The sequence below is a fragment of the Cornus florida genome, unplaced genomic scaffold, assembly GCF_030987335.1.
Source record: "Cornus florida cultivar Cherokee Brave unplaced genomic scaffold, ASM3098733v1 CherokeeBrave_3.0.0_Hap2_Chr03, whole genome shotgun sequence".
NCBI classification, from domain to species: domain Eukaryota; kingdom Viridiplantae; phylum Streptophyta; class Magnoliopsida; order Cornales; family Cornaceae; genus Cornus; species Cornus florida.
The window spans coordinates 38856563-38882747 of record NW_026775573.1 but is presented as its reverse complement, the minus strand read 5'-3'; the positions used below and the strand labels follow the sequence as shown (position 1 = coordinate 38882747).

At 35.8% G+C, this 26185-nt stretch overlaps 1 protein-coding gene across 1 annotated transcript; it reads left to right on the top strand.

Annotated features, from left to right (window-relative positions):
* The first annotated feature begins 914 nt into the window (after positions 1 to 914).
* LOC132300314 (potassium transporter 7) lies at positions 915 to 26185 on the top strand. Its single transcript, XM_059797341.1, has 10 exons — positions 915 to 1544; positions 5155 to 5383; positions 5508 to 5756; positions 5908 to 5958; positions 14316 to 14576; positions 16973 to 17025; positions 17189 to 17303; positions 17541 to 17795; positions 24218 to 24740; positions 25279 to 26185. The coding sequence occupies exons 1-10, from the start codon at positions 1299 to 1301 to the stop codon at positions 25817 to 25819; spliced, it is 2523 nt and encodes an 840-aa protein (XP_059653324.1). The 5' UTR covers positions 915 to 1298; the 3' UTR covers positions 25820 to 26185.

Genomic DNA, 26185 nt, shown 5'->3' with positions numbered 1-26185 from the left:
GGAAAGTTTCTTCGCTTTCTGGCTAAATATTTATTGTCGTGCAACTTACCGAAAAAATATTAAATATATATAGTGCGGGTGTAAAAAAAAAACGTATTTAAGACTGACAAAAAAATAAAACATTAATGAGATATTTTAGGAGAGATATTTTAGGAGATAAATAATTTCTCTCTTGGTTAAAATTTAATGAAAATGCGTGAATCATGATAAAAAAAAAAATATTAGTGTTCATTAAGGAAACAATTACAATATATCATATACAAGGCAACTATAATATTTTGGGATTTTTTTATTGGCTGGGCCTTAGGCGACCGTCTAACTCGACTAAGGCCTTGTGGAGTACGCATCAACATGGACGATGAACCTAAGGACATAAGAAATACAATAGGAAAACCCAATAAACATCCAAAGGTGCATACACCCAACAATTTATATGTATTCCTTCTTTCTTCCATATTTGTTCTCCAGAAAAATTTGCATTATGTGCGCTCTAATTTTTTTTTTGGTTTATTGATTTGGACATGAAAGAAGATTTGGAAATATTTCTTTCTTTTACAACAAAGTGATGAGAATATGATAAGAAATGAGTAGGAAGATAGTGGTTTGATTGGAGGTAGATTTTATGTAAAAAAGAAGGCACAAGGTTATTTTCGTTATTTAATTGATCAAAATACAAAGTTGGATAGCGTTATTCTGGGAGTTTTTTAAAAAAAAAATAGAAATAGGTATGATTTGATAATTAAGAACTATGATTATTTATTATTGACCATATCAAAAGAAGACCTAAATATTATCTTTATATAAAAGGACCTAAATATTATTTTTTTAATATAGCACGTTAAAGCGCTTTTTTGGCTACGTCAGGATTTGTTTCAGAGAACGACCCAAGACCCATTTCATGACCCAGCCGGTGCGCACTACTTCCTCCGGACAGGTTAGAAACTCCGCCATCCTGGCTTGGTAGTAAAAAACACACTGTAGTTGTTAAAAGTAGTTACGTTACGCCCCCAGCAGCGACAGACGACGACGGCGATCTATATATAGCATGTTTAAACACCTTCCTTTTAACTAACCCAAAACCGTCTTAGATTCAAACAATTAAATCAACCCATCATTCCAATCTCGCCACCACAATTTCTAGGGTTTCAGTTTCACCTCGCTTGCAGACAGAGAGAGAAAGTGGAGGAAACGTATTTTAGAGAGAGAAAATGGAGTTCGAGATGCTACGGAATCGATTAGTTAGATGTTGATCTCCACCGGAGAGTAGAATCTAGAGAGAGTGTGTGTGGTGGTGAGTAATGGCGGACGAAGAGAACGGAGGGTTAGCGTCGATGGATTCGGTGGAGTCACGGTGGGTGTTTCAGGACGAGGACGAATCGGGGATCGACGACGATGAAGAGGATGAGGATCTTCCGGTGCGGATGGGCTTGGATTCGGACGATGAGGATAATGCCGAGCAGAGGCTGATTCGAACGGGCCCTCGGATCGATTCCTTCGACGTTGAAGCACTCGAGGTCCCTGGCGCACAAAGGAGTGATTTCGAGGTGCATTTTGCTAATTATTTAATTTACTAGCTTTTGATTTGGAATTTGTTAGGTTATAGATATAGGTATGGTGTTGTTAGGTTACAGCTGTAATGGTGTCAGTATCATGAATTTCAATATCTTTAAATACTCACTTTTTTCACCAATTGTTTCCTGTTTGGTTACTTGTGCAACCGAGGAAAATAAAGGAAAATACAGTCTTGAATCTATATATGAATTGTTATGTTGGCCTACAAAAAATTTGAATACCTGAACTAACCTAATTGAAGTAGTTGAATGAGTTTGGTTGATTGGAAATGGTCTGGACTGATGATTTTTTGACTTATTTATTATCGATATATTTTCTTCACAACCAAATGATCATGAATAAGCTTTTGGACTATTCTTTCTGCTTAGAGGAGCTCCCGTGTCAACCACTTCCATTCCTCTCGTTAGACCATCCGTAGCATTCATAGCAGGATGAACTGAAAACAGCATAACATAAGGTTTGATTAGTAATTCTTGCTCTGGGGATTTGTGTACTTGATCTTTGTAATTTATAAATGGATTCATCTTTATCTGACCTAGGACATCAATAGAAGATGATTACTATTGGTTAAATTTAATGAATTTAAAGTTGATGCTCAATCTATGTAACTTGAGATGAAATGAGTTTCATATTCTTTTGGCAAAGGGTATTTTGGGGTAAACTTTCTCTGATTCAAAGTAAAAAAGGGTATGATGGGGTAAGTATTGAGTTTCATATTCTAGTAAGCCTTTCCTCCAATGCCGTAAAATGACTGGTGTCCAGGAAGCAATCACTTCTGGAACCAAGTCAATACCAAAGCTTTACCATTTATGAGGCCTTTGACATTTTTTCCACTTTCTCTACCATTTACACTTTCTTTGTCGAGTGGGTTTGAAATCATATCTATATTTTGTGTTTTGGTTAAATATGTGATGTATCGGAACATTAACATCATAAAGCTTATTCATGATTAGGGATTGTAAGATGTGGTTGCATTTATTGAGAAGTTAGTCAGTTAAAAATTTAAGGAGAAGTGGAGGATGTGATCATTGAGGAATTGGGCAGTTAAACCCTTGTGTTATATTCTCTATGATAAGTGCAAAAGGTGTGGAATACCTTTGGACTGTTTATGATTGTCTTCTTTGTGGAAGCAACAGCTAGAAAGAAGTTTTTAACGGTAGGTCATTTGATAAGGAATTATAGGCAAAATAAACATGGCACGTCTATACATGTCTAGTTGATAGAGTACTAGCTTCCATATGACTCCCAATGGCATTGGGCAATTTGTGCTACCTGATAGGGTGAGTTGCATGATGATACTTAAGTCAGTATATGGATTATGGACTGTAATGGTATTATGGTTCTGACTGAATTGCTACTTGTTTAAATGTTGACCTTTTTGCCTAATCAGTAATCACTAACTTCTTATTGATGGAGGCTTGGTTGTAGTCTATCGTGTCATTGTTGAATTATTTCTCACTACTAGTGGTTTAGTTTTGATCAATTGAGAGGTAATGTCATATTCAAAATCATTGCTTCTTCCTGCCAGTTGCGGAAGGCATAACTGAGCTACATATTGATATTATAATTGCTGTTCGCGTTTCATTCCAATTTTTCTGGTTGGAATGTTACATTTTAGTGAAGAACTAGAGCAAAACATCAGATGGATCGTCTAATAATTGTTAGCCAATTCGAAACAGGTTTGCAGGCCAATTCGGAATGGTGGTGGGGTGGAGGTGAAGAGTTTAAGTTTCATTTGGTGCGACGGGAACAGGTTTGCAGGCCAATTCGGAATGGTGGGTTGGGTCTCCGTAGATTAGTGCCTTTTAATAAGGCCCTCCTTGGGAAATGGTTGTGGAAGTTTGGTGTGGAGATACATTGGCTTTGGATGTTCCTCTCGCCCTTGCTTTTCCTCAGCTTTACAGGATTGCTTCGAATAGGCAGGCCATGGTGGTCAACTGTTATCATCTTGATAGTGGGAGTCTGGTTTGGGATGTTTGATTCAAGCGTTTGTTTCAGGATTGGGAGATCGAGGAGGCCATTCGTTTCTTAGAGTTGTTGTATCGCCAGGAAATTGTGGAGGAGGATTCGGATTGTTGGTCTTGGGTTTCAAACTCCCAGGGGCGTTTTGAGGTGAGGTCTTTCTTCAGGTGTCTCTCGATTAATCCTGGAGTGCGTTTCCCTTGGACGTCTGTTTGGCGCTTTAAGGTTCCTCTCAAGGTAGCTTTTTTTGTGTGAACTTCGGTTCTGGGTAGGATCTTAACCTAGGATAACTTGAGAAGGAGAAGCCAGGTGGTGGTCAATCGTTGTTATATCTGTCTTCATGATGAGGAAACAGTGGATCACCTTCTCATTCATTGCTCTTTGGCTAAAGAGTGCTGGGATTTGATGATTGGCTTGTTTGGTTTTCCTTGGGTTATGCCTGGATCCACTAGAGGGTTGATTGAGGCATGGAGAGGTTGCCCTGTGGGGGCTCACAGTCAGGATGCGTGGAGGGTTACGCCGCTTTGTGTGTGGTGGTGTATTTGGCTTGAAAGAAATAGGAGATATTTTGAAGGGAAGGTGATGTCGATTTCGGTACTTAAATTCTCGATTCTTTCCACTTTTTTTTGTTGGGTTTCTGGGAGAGATCATAGATTGGTGGAGGATATTGTTGATTTTTTGGCTTCCTTGAAGGATTGAGGTCCTTTGTGGTCTTTTGTATTTTTCTTGGGATCCGCTCCCCTTTTGAGCGTTTTTAATAAAATTTTATTTATTTATCAAAAAAAAAAAAAAAATTGTTAGCCAATTTCAATTTAATTTAGGTAAATTACTGAATATTTGATGGTGTGGTCAAGAATATTCCATTTTGGTTGTATTTTAATTGAATGGAAATAAGACCTCATTTTGGTTGTAAATTTCGTAATTATGTTTTTGTGTTATGAGTCTTCCTTTTCTGTTCACATGCTGAAAAAAAAGTTAAAATTAGGCAAAGTAGTTAGAAGATAGTGATTGTTAATTTTCCTATTATTACTATCATAAATAGAATTTTAATCCGAAACGTAACTCAGGATTGATATTATACTATAGCATTCGATTTCAAATGGAAACGAGTCGTCATTCACGAAATTGAATTAGCAACGTTTGTTGTGATTGTAACTTTTCCCTTTATTATTTCATTGGTAAATTAAATTATAGTTCCTGTCCATACTGGTCAAATTGGTGACTATTGTATCTAGAAGTCTCTAGATATAGACAGTGATGTGATTTGAGGAAGAATCTTCTTATCTCTTCTTAATATGTTGATAGATTTCTCTAGCCATCCAATGTAGATTTCCTAGCAAGGAGCCCTTAACTTAGCATTCTTTGTTGAACCTTCATTTTGTGTCATTCTGTTGCTTCTTTGTTTGCTCTCTGTTCATTAATGGAGTATTCTTTTTGAACATTGTCTTCATTCCATACTAATATTGTCTTGTATTACTTTTAAGGAAGAAAAAGATATAGCTTTGTAGGAAAAATCAGCAGAGATAATATTTTGGCACATTAATGTAAGACACAATATGATGAGGAGTAAGACACAATATGACGAGGATTTGGTGTTTCAATTTTAAAATATAATTGCAGGACTTCAGCATGGGCAGGAGAATTATACTGGCTTTTCAGACACTAGGGGTTGTATTTGGTGATGTTGGAACGAGTCCATTGTATACCTTCAGTGTGATGTTTAGCAAGGCCCCAGTAAATGGAAACGAAGATGTTCTGGGAGCATTATCTTTGGTTTTATATACTTTAATTTTGATTCCACTGATCAAGTACGTCCTTATTGTTCTGTGGGCCAATGATGATGGCGAAGGTATGCTGGTGGTTGAAGTCGAGCCTTTCATCTTTTCTCAGCTTACATACACTCAAATTCTACATGTACTTGTCTTTATGGTGCATACAAATGAGTACCATTTGTTGTTGCCAAATTACTGCAGGTGGTACATTTGCTTTGTACTCGTTGATTTGTAGGCATGCTAAGGTCAGTCTTATTCCAAATCAACTTCCATCTGATGCACGAATATCAAGCTTCAGACTAAAGGTGCCATCTGCTGAACTTGAGAGGTCGTTAAAAATAAAGGAACGACTTGAAACTTCACTGACACTGAAAAAGCTGCTTCTGATATTAGTGCTTGCTGGTACTGCTATGGTGATAGCTGATGGGGTCGTTACACCAGCAATGTCAGGTTGTCTATAAACTATTTTGTGTTTTACTGTCTGTTTTAGGAGGATATAGCGCATTGTGCTGTATTTCCAAATGAAAGGACAAAGAAAATTTTTGTAGTTATTATCTAAAATCTTTACTTATTCTGCCTTCTTTTTTTCTTTTTAATGCAGTGATGTCTGCTGTTGGTGGTTTAAAGGTGGGAGTTTCTGGGATTAAACAAGGTGAGATTAGCATATTGATTATTGATTGAATTCGGGAACCTACAATATTTATTGACTTTATAGTTTCCTCTTGCTTCTTAACACAAAAGTGGCAACTCATGAAATGATTGAGTTTGCATAGTAGTCCCCCCCCCCCCCCCCCCCCCCAAATAACTAAAACTCCCCCAAATCAGCTCCTGACCCTAACTGGCTGAACCAGAGAGCATCTGAAGGGTTGCTTCACCAAAGGTGATCACAGACACACACTGATCGTGACAATTGCTGGCAGCAAATTTAGTTTGTCCTCGGCAACATGGTGCACCTTTCCTATGGCAATGCCATTTTTCTATGTAAAATAGGGAATTGGGCCTGCTGGTAATTAGCTAGGAAGCACGGACACTCCAAAATGGGTGAAGAATCCGTGTCCGACACGGACACGCCAAAAAACGTGTCTGGAATTATTTATTTATTTTTTTAATTTTCGGACACGGCTCGGACACTCCGAGGACACGGACACGGCACGGACACTTCTGGAAATTTTTTTTTTGAATGCTGATATGTTCTTTTTTTTGTTTTGTACTACCCTTTTGGTATTGTAAATGGTAAAAGTCCTGGGTCAAATGATGAATGGGAATAGATTATAGTACACTGACTTGGTTTTTGTATCTTTTTTGGGGACTAGCCTTTAGGTTTTTGTGAATGTTAAGTGTTAACAGTAAAGTCCTGAATGTTAAACAGTCATGAATGTTAATAGTCCTTTTTGTCTATGCTTTTGTATTTGGAGTAAAGTTGCAATGATGATTAAATGATACTAGTTATTATTCTAATGTCTTGTTTTTATTTGGTTTTATAACTCTGCAACATTGTTCTTTTATAGTTTATTAGTTATGGGTTATGATTTGTGTTTTTTTTTCATTGTGAGGTTGATGAAAAATAATAACACTTAGTAATTTTTAAAGTACTACATCATATATATATATACACACACACACACACTATTCGTCGTGTCTGTGTCCTAATTTTTTTGGATTTGCCGTGTCGGTGTCCTGTCGTATCCGTGTCCCGTATCCACGTCCGTACTTCTTAGGTAATTAGTCAATAAGTACGCAGTACAAACCTACTACCTTATCCAGAGCTGTTACTAGTTCAATGAGATCATCACATGTTGGGGAATAGAAGTGTGATCATGTATTTTATTAGAAAATATCACTTTTGATTAAAACCACTTAGGGCTGAGGACCTATGCTACATGGACTCTGCAAAAGTAGTGAAGTACCCGTGTCAGACACGTATTGCTTGGACATGGGTATGAGATATGTGTCTGACACTTTTGGTTGGACATGTACTTAAAAAGCATATCCAATTATTCAATTATATTATATTATTACTTTAAAATGAGTTAAATGCCTATATTGAACATCTTATTAGATAAAAACATTACTTTACTCTAGAAAATAAAATAAGATAATTAATAAAATGTATTTAGCCGTGTCCGTGTGTCCTTCTGGTTGGAGATTTGACATGTCCGACATGTGGATACATACCCGCGTCCTATACGCGTACCTGAGTCAGTGTAACATAGCTGAGGACTTCCATTCTCATAAATTTTTATATTTTCTAGAAAGACTTTTTGAGGTTAAAAGTATTCCTATCATCACAATTGAGGCAGCTGCATGCAAATTTTAGGGCAATGCATTCATAATACAAGGTTTTGGTCTATCATTTTCTTGAAATTTTAATTATGTTTGTGAAGCAAGGCATACAGTTGTTGCAATAACTAATACATTAGGGAGAATTTTTTAAAAAAAAAACTGTGATGCAGTGTGGAAATCGAGAGGAGTCCTGAAGATTTGATGATTGCTATGTGGTAAGCAACATTACTAAGATTAGTCAATTTTGTTGGCTGATCTTTGTATGGATGTGGAAATTCTTAAAGTCTGTGATGTTGTTTCCTTTGTTGGATTGTCTGTACTGATCATTTTACTTATTAGAGATCTAGTTTGAAGAATTAGATGATTGCCTAACTAATACCCTGGGGAAAGTTTCGTCCCTTGCTACTGATCCATCCAATTTCAATTTCGAATTGTGGCACTACTGGGTGAGATTTGGAGAGGAACAAAACAGTCCTTAGAGGAGGATGCTTTGGGTGGGATTCTTTAAGGTTGGCAACCAATATGGATGCATTTTGTTTCGCTTTAGAAGGTGATACAAGGACTGGTATTTTTTTTTTTAGGTAAGTACTCACGCACACTTTACAATTGTCCATCACCGGACTTGAACTCCTCACCTCCTCTTTGAGAAAGGAGAGGTTATACCATTAGGCTAATGTCCCCTTGGTTACAAGGACTGGTAATTCCTTTGATAGATAGTAACTTTAGCGGCGGGAAACAGGAACGAACATGGGAGGACATCTACTATGGGGAACTACCAATATTCTATGCATTTTTGTGCCAGCTCGACACAATTTTTGATGCAAATGCCTCTGTGAAGGAACATTTGACTTTCGTTTCCAGTTATCCGGACCTCCTACTTTGGCCTTGAAACTCAGCTTAAAGGATTGGGTTGGTTAAGTCAATAACGTTGACTATGATTAATTATATGGTGGGATGAGATTATATAGACAAGACAGGTTTGGTTTTAATGGTTGGAAGAAAGCAACTCTCTATATTAATGAAAAAATGTTAAACTAAGGTTGTTGGCTTGCTTCTGAAGGGCATATATAGTTGGAATTCCAGAAAATATGTTATTGGAATTTCTTGTAAGCAACTTGTTGAGGATTTAGGGTTGTTAATGGCCCACAGCATATAAAGGAGGTTAAGGTAATTGAATTAGGGTCTTAGATTATGAAGATAAAAAAAAAAAAAAAAAAAACACTGGGATTTGATGTACTAAAAGCAGCGGAATCTCTATTGTGGAGAATTAAGGAGAGGACTGGCATTCTACTGAATCACACCTAAAGACGTCTAAACATCATATGTGATGTTAGGGTTGCATGTCACAATTTTGAATAGCTACACAGCCTTCAATAGTTGCTACGAGATTTCCCAAATTGATCTATATTACTTATAAAAAAGAAAAAGAAAAAAAAGATCTCTATTGATTCGGAGGAGTGTATATAAATAGGTTGCTTATAGCCTGCTAATTCTAAATAGATTTGGAGTTGAAAATTAAAATTTGAATCAACAAACATTTTTTAATAAAAGACCAACTAAATCTACATAAGGCCGCATATAAGCTTTGCTAATGTTTATTTTTTGATAAGTAATATTTCATTGAGAAAGCACTCAAAAGGAACGTGTCCAAATACAACTGCACAAAAGGCTAACCAAAGACACACTAACCTCTCAAACTATCCTCAAAATCTACAAAGTCCTCCATAGATTCACTAATGTTACTATTGGGGTAGAACTGGTGCAGGCCGAGCCAAAGGTGAGAAAGTCACTGATGGAGTAGAAGAAGACGAAACCTGCAAAAAGATGTGCCAAAGAAGGGAACATCTTCATAAAAATGACATCAAGAGAATGATATATTTCTACGAGTACTAGGGTCATAACAACGGTACCCTTTCGACATAGTCGAATAACTCAGAAAAGCGCAACGAATAGCTTTATCATCAAGCTTTGTACGTGTAGGACATCGGTCCTAAACAAAACATGTACATCCAAAAACACGAGGAGTAATAGGGAAAAGGGTTTTGTCTGGTCGCAAAATATGTAATGGAACACCCCTTAAAGTTCGACTAGGGGTTCGATTAATCAAAAAAGTTGTAGTGAAAACTGCCATATTCCAATAAGATTGAGGAACCTGCATACCACGTAAAAGACACCGAACAACACTCATGAGATGACGGTTTTTACATTTCGCCACTCCATTCTGTTCCGGTGTATTAAGGGCATGTCAACTGATGAAGAATCCCCAATTGATTAAGATGAGACCGGAAATCATTAGATATATATTCCCTCCCATTATCTGACCGGATGGTTTTAACAATAGTATGAAATTGGGTTTTAATCATTTGTAAGAAAGAAATAAATGTAGACAATACTTCAGAACGTGACTTAAGTAAATAAACCCAAGTACAACGAGAGTAATCGTCAATAAACGTCACATAATATTTATGACCAGAGTAAGAAGGAACAGGGGAAAGTCCCCATACATCAGAATGAATAAGATCAAATAAACAAGGACTACGATGCATGCGTGAAATATAAGAGGTGCGTGTGTGTTTAGAAAGCTCACACACAACGCACAGAAACTGATGGGTTCTACAAGGTGCTCGTAATGCAGGAAACAAAGATAACAAATGCTGAAAATTAGCATGTCCTAGACGAGCATGCCATAATTCAAGGTTCGTAAAAGAATGCCTTCTATAGTCCAGTAATACGGAAGCATTTGCAAGAATTGGAGATGTCCTAAAGATGTACAACCCGTCCCTCTCATACCCCCTACCAAAAATCCTCTTCGTAGCTAGGTCCTGAAAAACACAGTGATCAGGAAAGAAAGTCACTAAGCAGGCCAAGGAACGAGTTTAGCGGCTAACATATAATAAGTTAAGGGAAAGGTTAGGCATCTGGAGAACAGACTTTAAAGACAAATTAGGTGATAAAGGGACAGAACCCTTACTAATGATCGGTGTAAAAGAATCATCAGCAAGGCGTTACCTGCCCGGAGGATGCTTCCATATCCGAAAAATATCGAGACTCACCAGTCATGTGATCAGAAGCACCAGAATCTATGACCCAAGTTGGAGGGACAATACTAGACTGAGAGGCATGGAATATAGATGGTGTACCTAAGTGAGCTGCAGTTGATGTAGCTGAAGGGATGGTACATAAGTGAGCTGCAGCAGATGTAGCTGAAGGGAGAGATGCTTGTGATAAATGATCTCAGATAATAGATGCAATTTTTGTATGCAACTGATGCATATCAATACATCCAGGCGGAGGAGCAGGTGGCTCATGGGCACCAAAGGACTCGACAATAGCAGCAATAGAAGAAGTTGTAGTGTTGCTAGATCTGAGGTGTGGGTAGAGCTGGAAGCACTTATCCTTAGCATGACCAGTTTTCCATAGTGTGCACATATAGTAGAACCCCCCCGTCCACGGTTACTGCCACGGCCTCAGCTGTGAGTACCAGCTGGTCTAGAAGAAGCAACTAATGCCCTCTGATCAGTGCCAGGTGCAGGAAGTGTAGCAGGAGCCATCGAAGGTGTAACCTGACGTGGAAATATAGGGATTTGATATAGAATCAAATTGCAGATTCTTACCGAATTGCAGATTGTAAATACTGCCGTCTGCAAGTCACAAGGGATGGATAAGTCTTCCAAGTGAGCAGCTCTGTCTGCAAGAGTGAAACTCGGCCAGACAATTCGTCAACTGCATGAACTGGCCTTGCGGAAGTCGACAGAGAATGAAAAGAGGCTGGACGATTCACCAACAACACATAATGATCGAGCTGGTCATTGGTTTAGAGAGAGACCCCTCTACCACATGAAGCGATGGAGGGAAGAAGACATACCCCCGAAGGGGTTTGGTTTGCTCGGGTGTGGTTTAGTGGTTGGTGACTGAAAAATTTATACAGCACAAAAAGAGGAGAGGATGAACCAAGAGAAGATGAAGTAGAGATCAAGCAGTGGAGTGTGTGTCGTGTTCTTGGCTCTGATACCAAGTTGTATGTAAAAGGCTCTTGTAAGCCACAAATTCTCATTAGCCATACTCCTAATTTATATTACAGACTGAATATTATATAAGTCGAAAGTAAATCAAATCACCGATCCTATGCCTCTAATAGGCACATGATGAAAATAATATCATATAAAATAAATTAAGATCAGATCAAATCCAATCCCTAAAGTTACTCCCAATACAGATCAAATCCCTATATTTTCTCCCAGTAGTTACTAATTAATCTGCTAACAAAGAAAATCCATGGGCCACTTCAGCTACGAAGTCCCACAAAATATGATATCCCAAAGCACCCATGAATGAAGTAAACTTGAAAAAACATAAAGAAAACTATATTAGCAGCATACTAGCCAGAAATAAATGTGATATATGACATTTATCAAAAAAAGAAAAAGAAAAGAAAGTGATATATGACTGACTTATCCCAAAACTTATTATGCAAAATTTAAATTTCAAATCAAGACACAGGTCCTTTGAGCATCCTTGTCACATTCAAGGATGACACATTGATACGTTTAATACCTATGGTTTTGCTAGATAGTTCAACCATTCAGAGCAAAATCTACCATTTTGGAGCACTGAGTAGGTTACTGTTTTGGAAAAACGGTCTTTCTTTGTTTGATAGTGTTGGGCTTAATCACAATTTCTTGTATTTCTTTGATGGAACACTAAGAAATGAGGTGGACAGGGTGTCTCTGAGAGTGAAGCTTTTGGTCTCACTGTGCAAGATAAAGTACTCTGTTATGCAACTATAGTGATAGAAAATTTGATCTGTTGCATTCTGTAATCAGTAACACCTTTTTTATTTTTAAATATGAATAAACATTTTTTTTTTCATGGCAAGAAACTCACACACCCACTTTTCTCGTATGGGGACTTGAACCCTCGGCCTTCCACTTTGGAAGGCGAGGAAGTACCACTAGTCTACGACCTTTGGTGGTGAATAAACAAACTTTATTAGAAGAAAAAGGGCTAAAGTCCATTACACACTATGTTTGCAAAAACCTAAGGGGTCTAACTAAACCAAACGACCTAAAACTTCAGAGAAGATATTCTCACTAAATTACAAAACGGGAGAATCTCTTTTAATGTAATATTTTGCCGATTAGTCAAATTCCTCCATGGCAAAGCACTTGTACGTTAGATAACAAGTTTTAAGAATGGAAAATTAAGAAAAGAAAAGATCTAACCTGGAAAATTAATATCTGAGCAGCCTTAATAGGCTAAACTGATTTTAAACCTTGTCATAAAGATTTTACCCAGCCTTTGAAGTTTTATGAGTATTCTTTGTAATCTGTATGTTGAATGGAAATTCCCGAGTGAGTGATTCATCTATGCAAGGCAAATGTTGAGCTTTGGCATTCCGTAATTCATTATGAACTAATGGATTTCATGCTTGCTAATTACATAATTTTAGCTTTCACCTACCTTATGCTCAAATATGTTTGGATTCAAATTAAGATTTCTACAGGAAAAACTTAATGTTACTTTCTTAATCATGCCTGTATGCATAATGCGATGCATAAGATGTAATATTATTCAGGCTCTTGCATATTATGCATTTCATGAAATCATATATTATTCCATTAGAATTACTACAATCCATATTCTATTTGCAGACTGTCAGAAAATATATATATATAATGTACGTAGTATATTGATTAGTAAAATATCAATAGAAGACGTTCAAGAGGGGATCACATCCCGAAACTCTCAAGATATCAGTAGACTGTCGTATTTAGGGGGTGTGCAAAAAACCTTTAGAACCGGTAAACTGGACTGGACCAAACCAAATCAAACCATACAGTTTGGTTTTGTGCTAAAATGGTTCGTTTTCGGTTCAAGAGCCGAACAGAATGGAACAGAACTCTTAGTGATAATTTAATATAGATATTGTATATAATATACGTGTTCGATTTTGATCAGTAGAGAGTATAACTAATTATATGCCACATTACACAGGATAATCATACATTTAGTTCAAATTTTGGTTTGTTATTGAATATATATATCTATATATGTGCATGTAGATATATGTTCAAAACCATAGAACCGAACCCGACCGATCATTTACGATTCGGTTCTACCGGTTCTTATGGTTTGGTTTGGTTTGGTTCCAATATTTTTGGAACCGTTGGGACTGGTTTGGTTCTGGTTCATCCCAGAACTGGACCAAACCGAACCGTATCCACCTCTACTCATATTCACCAATTTATTTTTTGAATCTGCAAATCATGCTTTTAACCCATGTTAGATTCTTGCATTTTTGTGACAATACCAAGGCAAGTTGGATGTTTTTGGAGTTGTTGATTGCCTTTATGAAATTAAGGATTTTGGACCTTGCATTTACTCATTTTTTTCCCATCAACCTAATTTGAAATGGGTTTTCATACTTTTCCTGTACCTAATTTGAAATGGGTTTTCATACTTTTCACTGGAGTAAAAGAACATAAAGTTCTAGAGTAATTGGAGTTTACTGGCTAGAATGATATCATTGTTGCTCGTGATCAATCATGCACTTTTGATTTTACTTCTGTAAATGTGGATATGTTGTTTAAGTGTTTTAGCTGCCTTTTGCTTTTAAATTTATTGACATAACTTTGAGATGCTGATGCCCATATAAGTTGTAATATCATATCATGTGAACTTACCAAATTAATCAGTTTTATTTATTTTATTTTATTTTTATTGCAGAACAAGTGGTGATGATTTCGGTCGCATTTCTTGTGATTTTGTTCAGTCTACAGAAGTATGGGACAAGTAAAGTCGGGCTTGCTGTTGGCCCTGCCTTATTTATATGGTTTTGTTCTCTTGGGGTCATTGGCATCTACAATATTATAAAATATGATAGAACTATTTTTAAGGCATTTAATCCCGTTCACATCTACTACTTTTTCAAGAGGAACTCCATTAAGGCATGGTACTCACTTGGGGGTTGTCTTCTGTGTGCAACAGGTAAACGCTTGACATGGATATCATATAAGTTGTCATATACTTGTAATCTTCTTCGTATGGCTTAAAAAATGATTGAAGTTTTACATTTGATTTTTTATTTCTTTTAGTTGATCCAAATGTGTGTGCGTGTTTGTTTGATTTTATTTTCTTTCTTTTGGTGCTGCTTATGGGAAAATAGAATTTGTTTGATTTTTAAGAACTTTTTGAAAGATTAATTTTGCCTTTGACATAAGATACCAATGATATTGATTTTTTTCTCCGAGAAATTTGAAAATCATATTTACTGAGGATTGTGCTCAATATAAGTATAGGATACATAGGAGACATACATAGAAAGTATGTTCAAAAGGAGGAGATGATTAGATTTCTATTTGAACAGAATTTTTTTTAAAATAGTGAAAGTTGTCATTAGAACACATTGAATGTTTTCTTCTCAATTATTGAAGAACGAAATCCAATTTTTAACAATTTACTTGTGTCCTTGCATCTGGAGGTTAGATGAATCTGGATCCTAGCCGCATACTCCACATGAAATGTATACCTGAGTTATGCAAATATGAATCTCCATTTAGAAAGTAACTTGGACTCTTTTAGTTCAGAGTTGCATATTTTCCAATACTTAATTTATTTTCAGTTAAAACTTTTAAGAATTAACAAAATTCATGCTCTACTCTACTCGACAAATCCTAATCCTGTTTATTTTGGCTTGGTGTAAGAATGCATTAGTATCATTATTTAGTTCTTCATCGAAATATAGGCTTCCATGTTTTTCCTCCTAGTATTTATGCATATATATTTGGTTTAAGCTTTCACTAGTTTTTTGGGATCCTTTGACTTAATTTTTTTCACTTCTTTGGCGCAATCATGATCTGTTGTTACCCATGGCTAAACTATCATCCTTGATTTTCTTTCATATTGTTCTTAGTTGGAGCTTGCTTTCAACATACATAAATGCTTTTGTTTCTATCTTCTTCATCTTGTCTTTGCCACTCATCTTTCCTCACATCCTCACTCTAGCTCCCTCATTCCTTGTTGTAGTTGTCATACACACACACACATACAAATGCTTATGTGTGCTTCCTCCTTATTTTTGTCATACATAATTGAATAACCGAGTTACACTTCCTTAACTCACTAATTGTAGTTATCTGGGCATCACTTTAATGATCTTCTCCACCTTATGGACAATCAATTAAAGATGATGAAAATGGTTACTTATAGATTTCTTGTGTTATTAAAATCATGATACGTGAGTATGCTTTTGCTTTTCATTTTTAATTTTTCTAACTTATGGTTAATAGTTTTATCCAATCTGGTGTGTTGAAATGTTCTCTTAAATAAATAAGGACTATAAGTTATCTTCCTAAATATCTTTTCAAATATGTTCAGCTAGATCATTGCTAACTACTATTAAAAGATAAGGGGTTCAGTGTTTGATACGGAAAGTTGAGGATGCAAATGTCATGTCTCTTTTTTAGCTGTTCTCATACTAGTCACAGCTCCATCCTTGAATAGGTTTATTACTAATAAAATAGTAACTGGATTTTGATTTTGTAATAGCAACAGACATTCTAGAAAGAGTTCTGAACATCTAAATACCTTTAGAAGCAGACAGTTTTCATTCTTATTCGTAAAGGAGACAGGCTGGTAAGGTTTTTTAGGCACTCTTGAGTCTTGAACCACCGTAAACATCTCCTAAGAGCAAGAGTAAACACTAATAATAACGAGGACAGGTTGGTAAGGTTTGTTAGGGCACTCATTGAAGCACTGTTGGCATCTACCAAGAGTAAGAATAAACAACCTTCTTATTAAGGTTGTAAATAAATTACTATGATTCTGTGAGTAAGACTAACCAATTCTTGCATTATCAAATATAATTGGTTATTTAGTCTTTATTTATTCTTCTTACTCCCCCCTCCTTCCATCCCCAACCAACCTGAAAGAATATTTTAAAAAGAATAAAAAATAGAAGATGAAAACTACACGAGTTCATAGCATGAGGTGTTCATGAATTTCTATTTTTTTATCTTGTACTTTCTTTTTGTAAAAAAAAAAAAATCTTATAAGGTGTTTTGGCTTCTTATTTTCATTCATTTGTATTTTAGTGAATGTTATCACCTTGTCTTTGGCATTTAACCAGTGCTTCTGACATATTTATGCTAAATATATTTGACCTCAAGGTGGGGTTTTAAATCGAAAAGAACTTACTGTACAGACATAGCGCAAACCTAGATATGCATACAAATTGTGATGTTGTGAAATTTTAATAATTTTAGCTGGACATTTTTTCATGTCATAATTCAAATTTGATTCAAGGAAATAAAGCATAATTATTGTCATTTGAAATTGTATATTACCACCTTCTTCTGTATTGCTGATTACTGATTGTAATTCAGGTTCCGAGGCAATGTTCGCAGATCTTTGTTACTTTTCTGTGAGATCAGTGCAGGTAAAGCAGTAATTATAGCAGTCTTTGGATGAGTTCTACCATACGATTCCTTTGATATATGATAATGTAATCATGAAACCACCTGTTGATTCTCTTCTCCGTAACTGTTCTGTATTGCCCTGGTTATTTAATATTCTTACTGTCTAATATTGGTTGTGTGCAGCTTACATTTGTGTTTCTTGTACTACCTTGCCTTCTTCTGGGTTACATGGGTCAAGCTGCATATCTTATGGAGAACCACAGTGACACAACACAGGCTTTCTTTTCTTCTATTCCAAGTAAGCTTCATTTTAAATATTTTTCAATCTAGAAGGTCCATCCATCCTTTTCACTTTCGCCTGTTTTAACATTGAATTGGTAGACATACTTGTGATAATAATTTTTGAAATCTTGGGTACATTTTGTAAAATACAGTCGCTTTGTCTTTTCTTTGATATCTACATTTTTGGGAAGTATTTTTATGCATAATATAAAGTAAGTATTAATTACTGTGAAATTATACCTTCTGTCTGCAGTTAGTGCTTTCTGGCCTGTCTTCCTGATTGCTAATATCGCTGCATTGATTGCCAGTCGGGCAATGACAACGGCCACTTTTTCTTGTATCAAACAATCAACAGCTCTTGGTTGTTTCCCTCGCCTTAAAATCATTCACACGTCTCGGAAATTCATGGGTCAAATTTATATTCCCGTCATAAACTGGTTTCTGCTGGTATTTGCCTTGGTACTCGTCTGCACTATCTCAAGTATTAACGAGATTGGAAATGCATATGGTATTACTTTTTCCCACTAGACTATGAATTTTATATGCTTATTCTGATATTTTTTATTTTCCTTTTCATCATGGAAAAATATCTTGTTTGTCTTCCAAGTAAGTTACACTGTTACTTGAAAACACTTGGAAATTTTCCACAGAGAAGGCGCAAATGATTTTGTTTTATAAATGGGTTCAGCTGATGGCTAAATTATATTATGTTGAATGAGCATCTGGGATGATTGAATATTTACTAAAATAGTTGATAGTAGATTGGCAGTTTACCTTGTGTTAGTTGGATATGAAATCTTTATTTCTATTCAAAGAAACTTTTCTTCTCATCTGATGTATGTTTACTTGCTTCCCTGTCTTGCTGTACTTTGAAAGATTTAAGCCAGTGGAAGTTTCCTTCCGTTCTATTGTTTTGATTTTTTAAAGTTGGAGAGCAAGGTACACGCCTGGACACGTGATTGAAAAAAATGAAAAGAAAAAGGCAAAAGCATAAACATAAAAAAAAATTTGGACTGAAAAATGAAAGAGAGGCTAAAATGTACAGAGCGAACTCCCAACCCCCAATCAAATGTTATTCTGAATACAGAGAGAGAGGTCCATAATCTGGACATGATTCGTGGTAAGCGAATCATTCTCTTCAATTCAAACCCACCATCTTTCTCCATTAGCAACATTGGCCTTTGTTATTGCCTCAATCAGCCACGGTCACCACCACCCCTACAAACCTCTTTATTAATTCCTAGTTGTATGCATGTGTGTGTGCGCGTGCGTGAGAGAGAGAGAGAGAGAGAGAGAGTTACAATTTTGAAAGTTAATTTTTCAGAAGTGGGTACATTTGGAGACATAACAACACTTGTACCTTTTTCAGTTGGACAAGAAGTTATACACTGTGCTCATACACCTTTCTATTTATCAATTATGAAAACTTGTACTCATATTTTATGATTACATATAAAAATAATACATTTATAAGTTGTCATATATTCTTACGTCTATGTGCTAATTTCTTGAGAATGAGTCAATGTGCCCGTATAATGTCGTATTCATGTCCATGTCAGTATCCATGGTGTTTTTTTTTTTTTTTTTTTTTTTGTGTGTGTGTGTGTGATTCTGAAGTTACTATCTTGGTGGTTAATGCTAGCCAAGGTAAGGCTTGCAAGGGGCTGTGTTTTGGTGGTCAGAAAGAGAGAGGGATCCAGGAAATGTGTTACACTGTCCTCTAGGACAGGGAAATGCTCCTTGAGCATCCTCCACTATGCCAACATGTTTGCTTTTTACCTGAGTTGCTAGACTGCGACTTTCCAGCTAGCACCTCTAATTGGCCACTTCATTGCCATGTGTTGGCCGTTCAACTAGCTACTGCACACTTGGACTCCTATAAATAACAGACTAGTCAGCCTCATACACCAGTTATTGTGCTTGCAATTGCGTTAAGCCTCGTCCAAGCACACTCCTGCCTTTGTTGCTACCAATTCCTGTCTTTCTAAATCGACTTTTCTGATTAGTCTGAACACCTTCCCACACATCCTGCATGTATGACCTCCTTAGCTGTTAGTAACCTACCAACTACAGCTTCATGGTGGCGATTGATCAAGTTATAGAGTTTGAGGAGGCTGGCTTTATGTGTTGGTTAGATTAATAAAATGTATGATGTAGCCTCCTAATGACGCTTGTCCCTATGATGGATCATTTAATCAGGATGGTCATGCCAACTAGATTTCCTGCTTAGAGAGAGAGCATCATCTACCATTCATATGAGATTTTTTTTATTTTTTATTTATTTTTTATTTTTATTTTTTATGGTAATAATATATTACTAGGTTTTGGATTTAAAATTATGAATCTTAAGAGACTTAGACTAGAAAATCTCTATGAGCTTAGTGAAGTCCACACTCAATACCACGACCTAAAATACAAACCATGAATAACTACTATGTTTATCTCCAATCTCCAATGAATCTAGAAAGGGCTGAAATTGAACTAGAATTTGTCTATGTGAGGTCCTTAGTGGGCCCTGTCTTCTAATTTAATCAATTTCCAGGGTTTTTCTCTTGAACTTCTTTTATTTAGCCTCAATTCCATTTTCCAGCATATCACATTTCGAAAGTTTTTATGCCTTAATTATGCTTGCATGAAATCCCTCTTCCATAATGTTTATGTTCTTCTTTAGTTTTGTTTGGTTACATAGTGATAGCTGGACTAAAACTTTTCATTTACATCTACCTAATTATGTCGAGGAATTCCCTTTATGGATTTACAATGTTGTTGGACTAAGTACCTCCTAAAACCAGTTCTCTTTTTGAGAGTTTTCTTGTCCATCCTTCATATATTGAGATTCTTCCTCTTTTTGTAGCTTTCCATAGCTTTCTCATTGTATTTCCATGGGGTGTGCCCTTGTAGCTTGTAATATTTTTGTTTCTTCTTAATATACTCTTTCTTACTGAAAAAAAAGTACTCTCTAAGTCTTACTTTGTAACCAGTATTGACAAATAACTGCTAATTAAATCGAGTCTGCTCTTGCAGATAATAATAATTCTAGTTAAAGAATATTCTGAATGAAACAAATGTGTCTTTTCCTACTAATGTGCTCTGGTATTACTTTTCCACTTTGGAGAAAACTTCAGCTCAAGTCTACCAATGTTGCCATATAGCAATGAGTAGACTGTTGGGCTTTAGAAAAAGAAATAAGAACAACAGATTTATGTAGCTGAAACGAGAATTTTATGATGGATGGTAGGATTGATTAGAATGGATATGGTTTTTAGTCAAAGTGTGAGGGAGAAATTAAGAGTGACTCCTATTAGTGATAAAACAAGAGAAAGCTAGACTTAGGTGGTATGGACACATATGACGAAGACATGTCGATGCACCAGTATGTTTAAGAAGATTTGTTTCCACAAAAGGTAAGGAACAAAGACACAGACCAAAACTAACATGAGATGAAGTTATTAGAAATGACTTTTTTTTTTAAAAAAATTTGAAATGATTTAAAAAAAATTAAATGTGACAGGAGATGAGATGAAGTTACTAGGAATGATATATATATATATATATATATATATATATATATATTTATATAAATAAGTATAATAGGAGAAATGACTTGTAATAGGAAAGAGTGGAAAAAGAGAATTCATGTGGCCAAAGGGGTATGAAATTAATGCAAGGATGATGATGATGATGATGATAGTGATGATGATGCTTTTTAGAGAGAATTTTAGAACAGTTGGAATTGAGTTCTTTCCACTGGAAGCTGTAAGAATGATACAAGGGATTCATTTTTCCCCTTGATTCTTTAATTCTACATCCTTGCATTGACCGCAAACATGAAAATCGATAGTTTTCTCATCACTTCTATGTCCTTAAGCTTACATTATTATCACGTCCTTGTATTTGTGCTTTCTTTAATTACTGAGGCAATCATAGCTCTAATTTTTTTTCACCATTAACTTTTAACCTAATGGATTAGCTTGAACTGAAGGAATTGACTTTTATCTAAGAAAAACTAGAGGTTTTTATTTTTTTTATTGTACTTTTATTTCAACACTTAATGAAAGGATTAGTTTAGAAGAAACATTTAAGAAATGATCGAAGATGATTTGGGTATAGAATTAGACTTCTTTGGATTATATTAATGAACAAAACATGATTTGGATCGAAGTAGCTGAAGATTGTCGATTTAAGGGAAATGAAAAGGAAAAGAAAGAAGGAAGAGCTCAGTCTTGTCAATCACCCCATCTAAAGAGTTCTGATGTTTAAAATTGTGAATTGGGAATTCACTTCAAAAGAGATGATCACTATCTTTGCTATCCATTGTAGACCCCGGTAACTAGAAATCTTACTTCTTAATTAATTTAATTGTGATAATCAACTCAATCCTAGCTAAAAGAAATAAAAATAAATAAAAAAGTATGCACGCTGGCACATTATTGCTAAAGTAGCATGAGACCATGTTGCAAACAGTTATTCCATAGGCTGTAGCATGAAATACTTAATTACATAGGAACTTGCTTGCTGCAACACTTCTGAATCTTGTCACTGGCTCAGGTGTAACTATTTGCCAAGGTGCTGCTTTATAACCTAACTCAACACTTAATTCTGAATAGATCAAGTGATCTGTGTTGGGTACTACTTAAAAAATTAAGGTGTCACTTAAACTGAGTCAAATTTTAAGTGAAAGAGGTTTCACTTATCACTTAACATGGAATATGCTCAGTGATGTAGGTGTTGAAGGATTTAAATATTTAAGTTACGCCCTCTCTAATAGCTTAAGCTTTTGGAGTAAACACAGTAGGTTTTAACAATATTTCCATATAGACAAATTTTTTGTGATATAAAATTTCAAACTTCCACATGGAAGCATTTACGCTCTGCAACTACTCTCCAAGGCCCTCATGGTTCTCTCTTTCTTGTGTTTTCTGTGATCTTTTCTCTCCTGCAGTAACAATAGTAATTCATTCCAAGTTCCAAGTAGCAGCTTCATCATGGGCAACATAGTCACGAAGATATCAAGTCCAAGCTCTGTGAATAGGAATCTGATAAAGTAATTATGTATAATATGATGGTACTAGTTGATAGGATTCAGTTAAGCTAGGGTTTCTTCTTTTAATTGCTTAGCCATCTTTAATTCTTTATGGGTTTCAATTGCGTCAGATTCTTTTTGGAGGATTCGAGTTAATCCAGAATATGTATAATGTTAATTCGTGTATAAATTTATGTGTATATATGAATAATTGACTTTGCATTTCTGTGGGTTTGTGCCATATAGTACTATCTAATTTGATTTTTAAGCAAAATTGGGATTCACGTGGGTAGCTTACTCTCCATTGATTGCTATGTGTGCTTCTCTCTCACCTCTCCCCCCCCCCCCCCTTCCCCCCCTCTTCTCTTCTTCTTTTGTGTGCCGTCATGTGGATAAGAATATTCAAAGATTAATAAGGAGAAATACAATTTTATCCGGTCTTCTCAACACATGCTCATAGTCTTCCAAATGTTCACAAACTCCTTTTGAGATGAGAAGAAAGAAGTCCCTTTATTGGCTTGTGATAGGAATAAGAATCCTGTATTCAAATCTGTTATTCCTCATCTCTTAAGTGATCTAATGGAATATGAATGAAAACACACGCACGCACATAGAGATCATATTGAAGAAATTCAGTATATAGTCAAGAAATTTTGAAGATTCAGTATTTATCGTACTTTAAATTTTTGAGATGTTTTTCCATTAAATTTATTTTAAATATATTATAGTTCAACAATTTGAGATGTTTTGTCATTAGCTTTATAATATATTATCATAGTTTAAGAAATTTGAAAAATTAGAGAGAGTAGACTTAGATAGTTTGGACACATACATCAGAGACCTAGAGATGTGCCGGTCAAACGAGGAAGACTAGTTGTAATAGAAGGTAAGAGATGGAGTGGGCGACCAAAAAAAACATGGGATGAGGTTATTAAAAACAACTTTAAAAAGTTAAATATAATATGTGAAATGGTATGTAATAGAAAAGGTTGGGGGAAGAAAATTCATGTGGCCGACCCCATTCATGTTGGATTAAGGCAAGGATGAGATGATGATGATTCTGTATAAATTGAATATTGTGTTTGAAGTAGTAGTTTTTATGGTTTATTATACATTAAGGTTCTTTATTAAATTGACATATTAGTTTAATATTTATTGTTGTATATTATCAATTTTTTTGTATATAATGTATTTTAATGGTGGTGTTATATAATAATGAGGGTAAAATTTTGTACACTGTTCAGATTTCAATTATTTGTAATTATTAAGCAGGCTTAATAAATTCATTTTAAATTTCGGACATTATCAAACAGTACCCAGATTATACATTCAGTATTTAAAATTCCGCTCTTAAATTTTCAGTATTTAATTTTCATTTTTGTAAAATAGCACCTAAATCTGAATTTGCAAAGTAACTACTTGTACTTTATTCTAACTTAGTGACTAATGTCTACTACTTCAACCAACTAAGTGTTCCCCATCTAGATTATGATGACTCTATTACATAAAGTTTCATTAAAAAATTGCTTCTCTTCTTAAAGTACTCTGCATCATTTACAAGTCCTCAGTATGTTCAACACTTGATTTTCATGATGCATTTATATCTATGATTGATTGGATTTTTATTTAGAACAGAAGTGATAGCTTCTCAATACTTCTAATTAAGGTACTGTAATAGCAACATGTACATCATTACCACAGAGCCTACTAGTATGTGTGCTTATAGTGAGTTTCTGGTGAAGGGGACTAAATAAATTGCAATTTGTTGAAACTGATATCACTGTTGGTTTAAAGTTGAGAATGATTAGATGTTTTCGATTTCTGTATGAACTGATGTTCATATTACTTCCTTCTATAAATGTTAAACCAATGGTGTTGTCTTGCCTGATGTTGGTTCTGTTTTACAGGCATAGCTGAGCTCGGAGTGATGATGATGACTACAGTCTTAGTAACCATTGTTATGCTTCTTATATGGCAGATAAACATCATTATTGTGCTGAGTTTTGTTGTTGTTTCCTTGGGGATAGAATTGACGTTCTTCTCCTCGGTTTTATGGAGTGTGGGAGATGGAAGTTGGATCATATTGGTTTTTGCCATAGTTATGTTTTTTATAATGTACATCTGGAACTATGGGAGCAAGCTTAAATATGAAACTGAAGTGAAGCAGAAGTTATCAATGGATTTGATGCGGGGACTGGGTTGCAATCTTGGAACAATCAGAGCTCCTGGCATTGGCTTGCTCTACAATGAGCTGGTGAAGGGCATACCAGCGATATTTGGACATTTTCTCACCACTCTTCCTGCCGTCCATTCCATGATCATATTTGTGTGCATAAAGTACGTTCCTGTTCCTGTAGTGCCTCAGAGTGAAAGGTTTCTGTTCCGGAGAGTCTGCCCAAAAGGCTACCATATATTTCGTTGCATTGCCAGGTCTGTACTTTCCATTCTTTAAATCTTTCCTTTTTTGATATTTCTTGTTAAGTGGAATCTATTCTCCTCAACCTACTGTACTAAATCCATGCAAAAATGGCTTTTCTTGAATAAACTCTAGTTGGTGTGACAGAGCATTTCCTTGAAATAGAACTGATTTGCAATCCAAACTTTCTTCTTCTTTCTCCTCCTCTTTTTTTTTTTTTTCTTCGTAAATTCGTTTGCATAACTACATACTCTGCCTTTGATTGCTGGAAAGACAGTAAATAAATATAAACTTTGGACCTATCATTTGTTTTTATTGGGTGGTGAGCCGTAAAAGTTTAATTCATCTCTTTTCATTGGACTTCTTTGCAAGTAAATGGAGAGTTGATGCAAATGGGCATTGTGCCAAATGAATAATACATCATTAAGAATTTGTCGGTGTGTGTTCAAGCATTTTTGGTTTTGTATGTATTATATATACATAAATATTTTCCTTCTCTTTGCTTTTTTTAGACAGACCCTGAAATTCAATCCAATCACTTGCCACTAACAGGTATGGCTACAAGGATGTTCGCAAAGAAAATCACCAGACATTTGAGCAATTGCTAATTGAGAGTCTTGAGAAGTTCATTCGCAGGGAAGCCCAGGAACGATCGCTGGAGAGTGATGGGGATGACGATTCAGATTCTGAAGATGAATCTGGCACACGAGTTCTCATTGCTCCCAACGGTAGTGTCTATTCGCTTGGCGTTCCTCTCCTGGCTGATTATACGGACACTAGCAATCCCATCTCTGAAGCCAGCACTTCTGGGGTTGTGAAGTCAGATGAGGAGCCTCCCACAGACCCATCCATGTCTGATTCAGATCAGAGTCTCGAGAAGGAACTGTCTTTCTTACGGAAGGCCAAAGAATCTGGGGTAGTCTATCTTCTTGGTCATGGGGACATTAGGGCGAGGAAAGATTCCTGGTTCATTAAAAAGCTAGTCATAAATTACTTTTACGCATTCTTGAGAAAGAACTGCAGAAGGGGGATTGCGAATTTGAGTGTACCGCACTCTAATCTGATGCAGGTGGGCATGACTTACATGGTTTGAAATTTGAAGTATGCAACCAAAATAAGGAAAATTTACTTTTGACACCAGAAGTTCGACCGAAGTGATTGAATTCTGGAAAAAAATGGCCATCGGTGACTACTGGTACATTCTTTAGCAATACAGGCTGAATTTACACAAATGGTTGCATTCTTCTTGCCTGCTCATGCCGGGCGTTTTGCATCTGCAGATTTTGAAGCTCTCTTAATCTTTATTGTTTGGGAAGTTTTGTAGTTCTGCTCCTTGGTTGCCTTCCCTGTAACGATTTTTACAGTTTTGACGGATCGACTGTTGTATACATGTTCAAGTTATGTGAATGCAGTTCTGGATAACATAATCCTACATCTATTTGGTTTTTTGTCTATACAA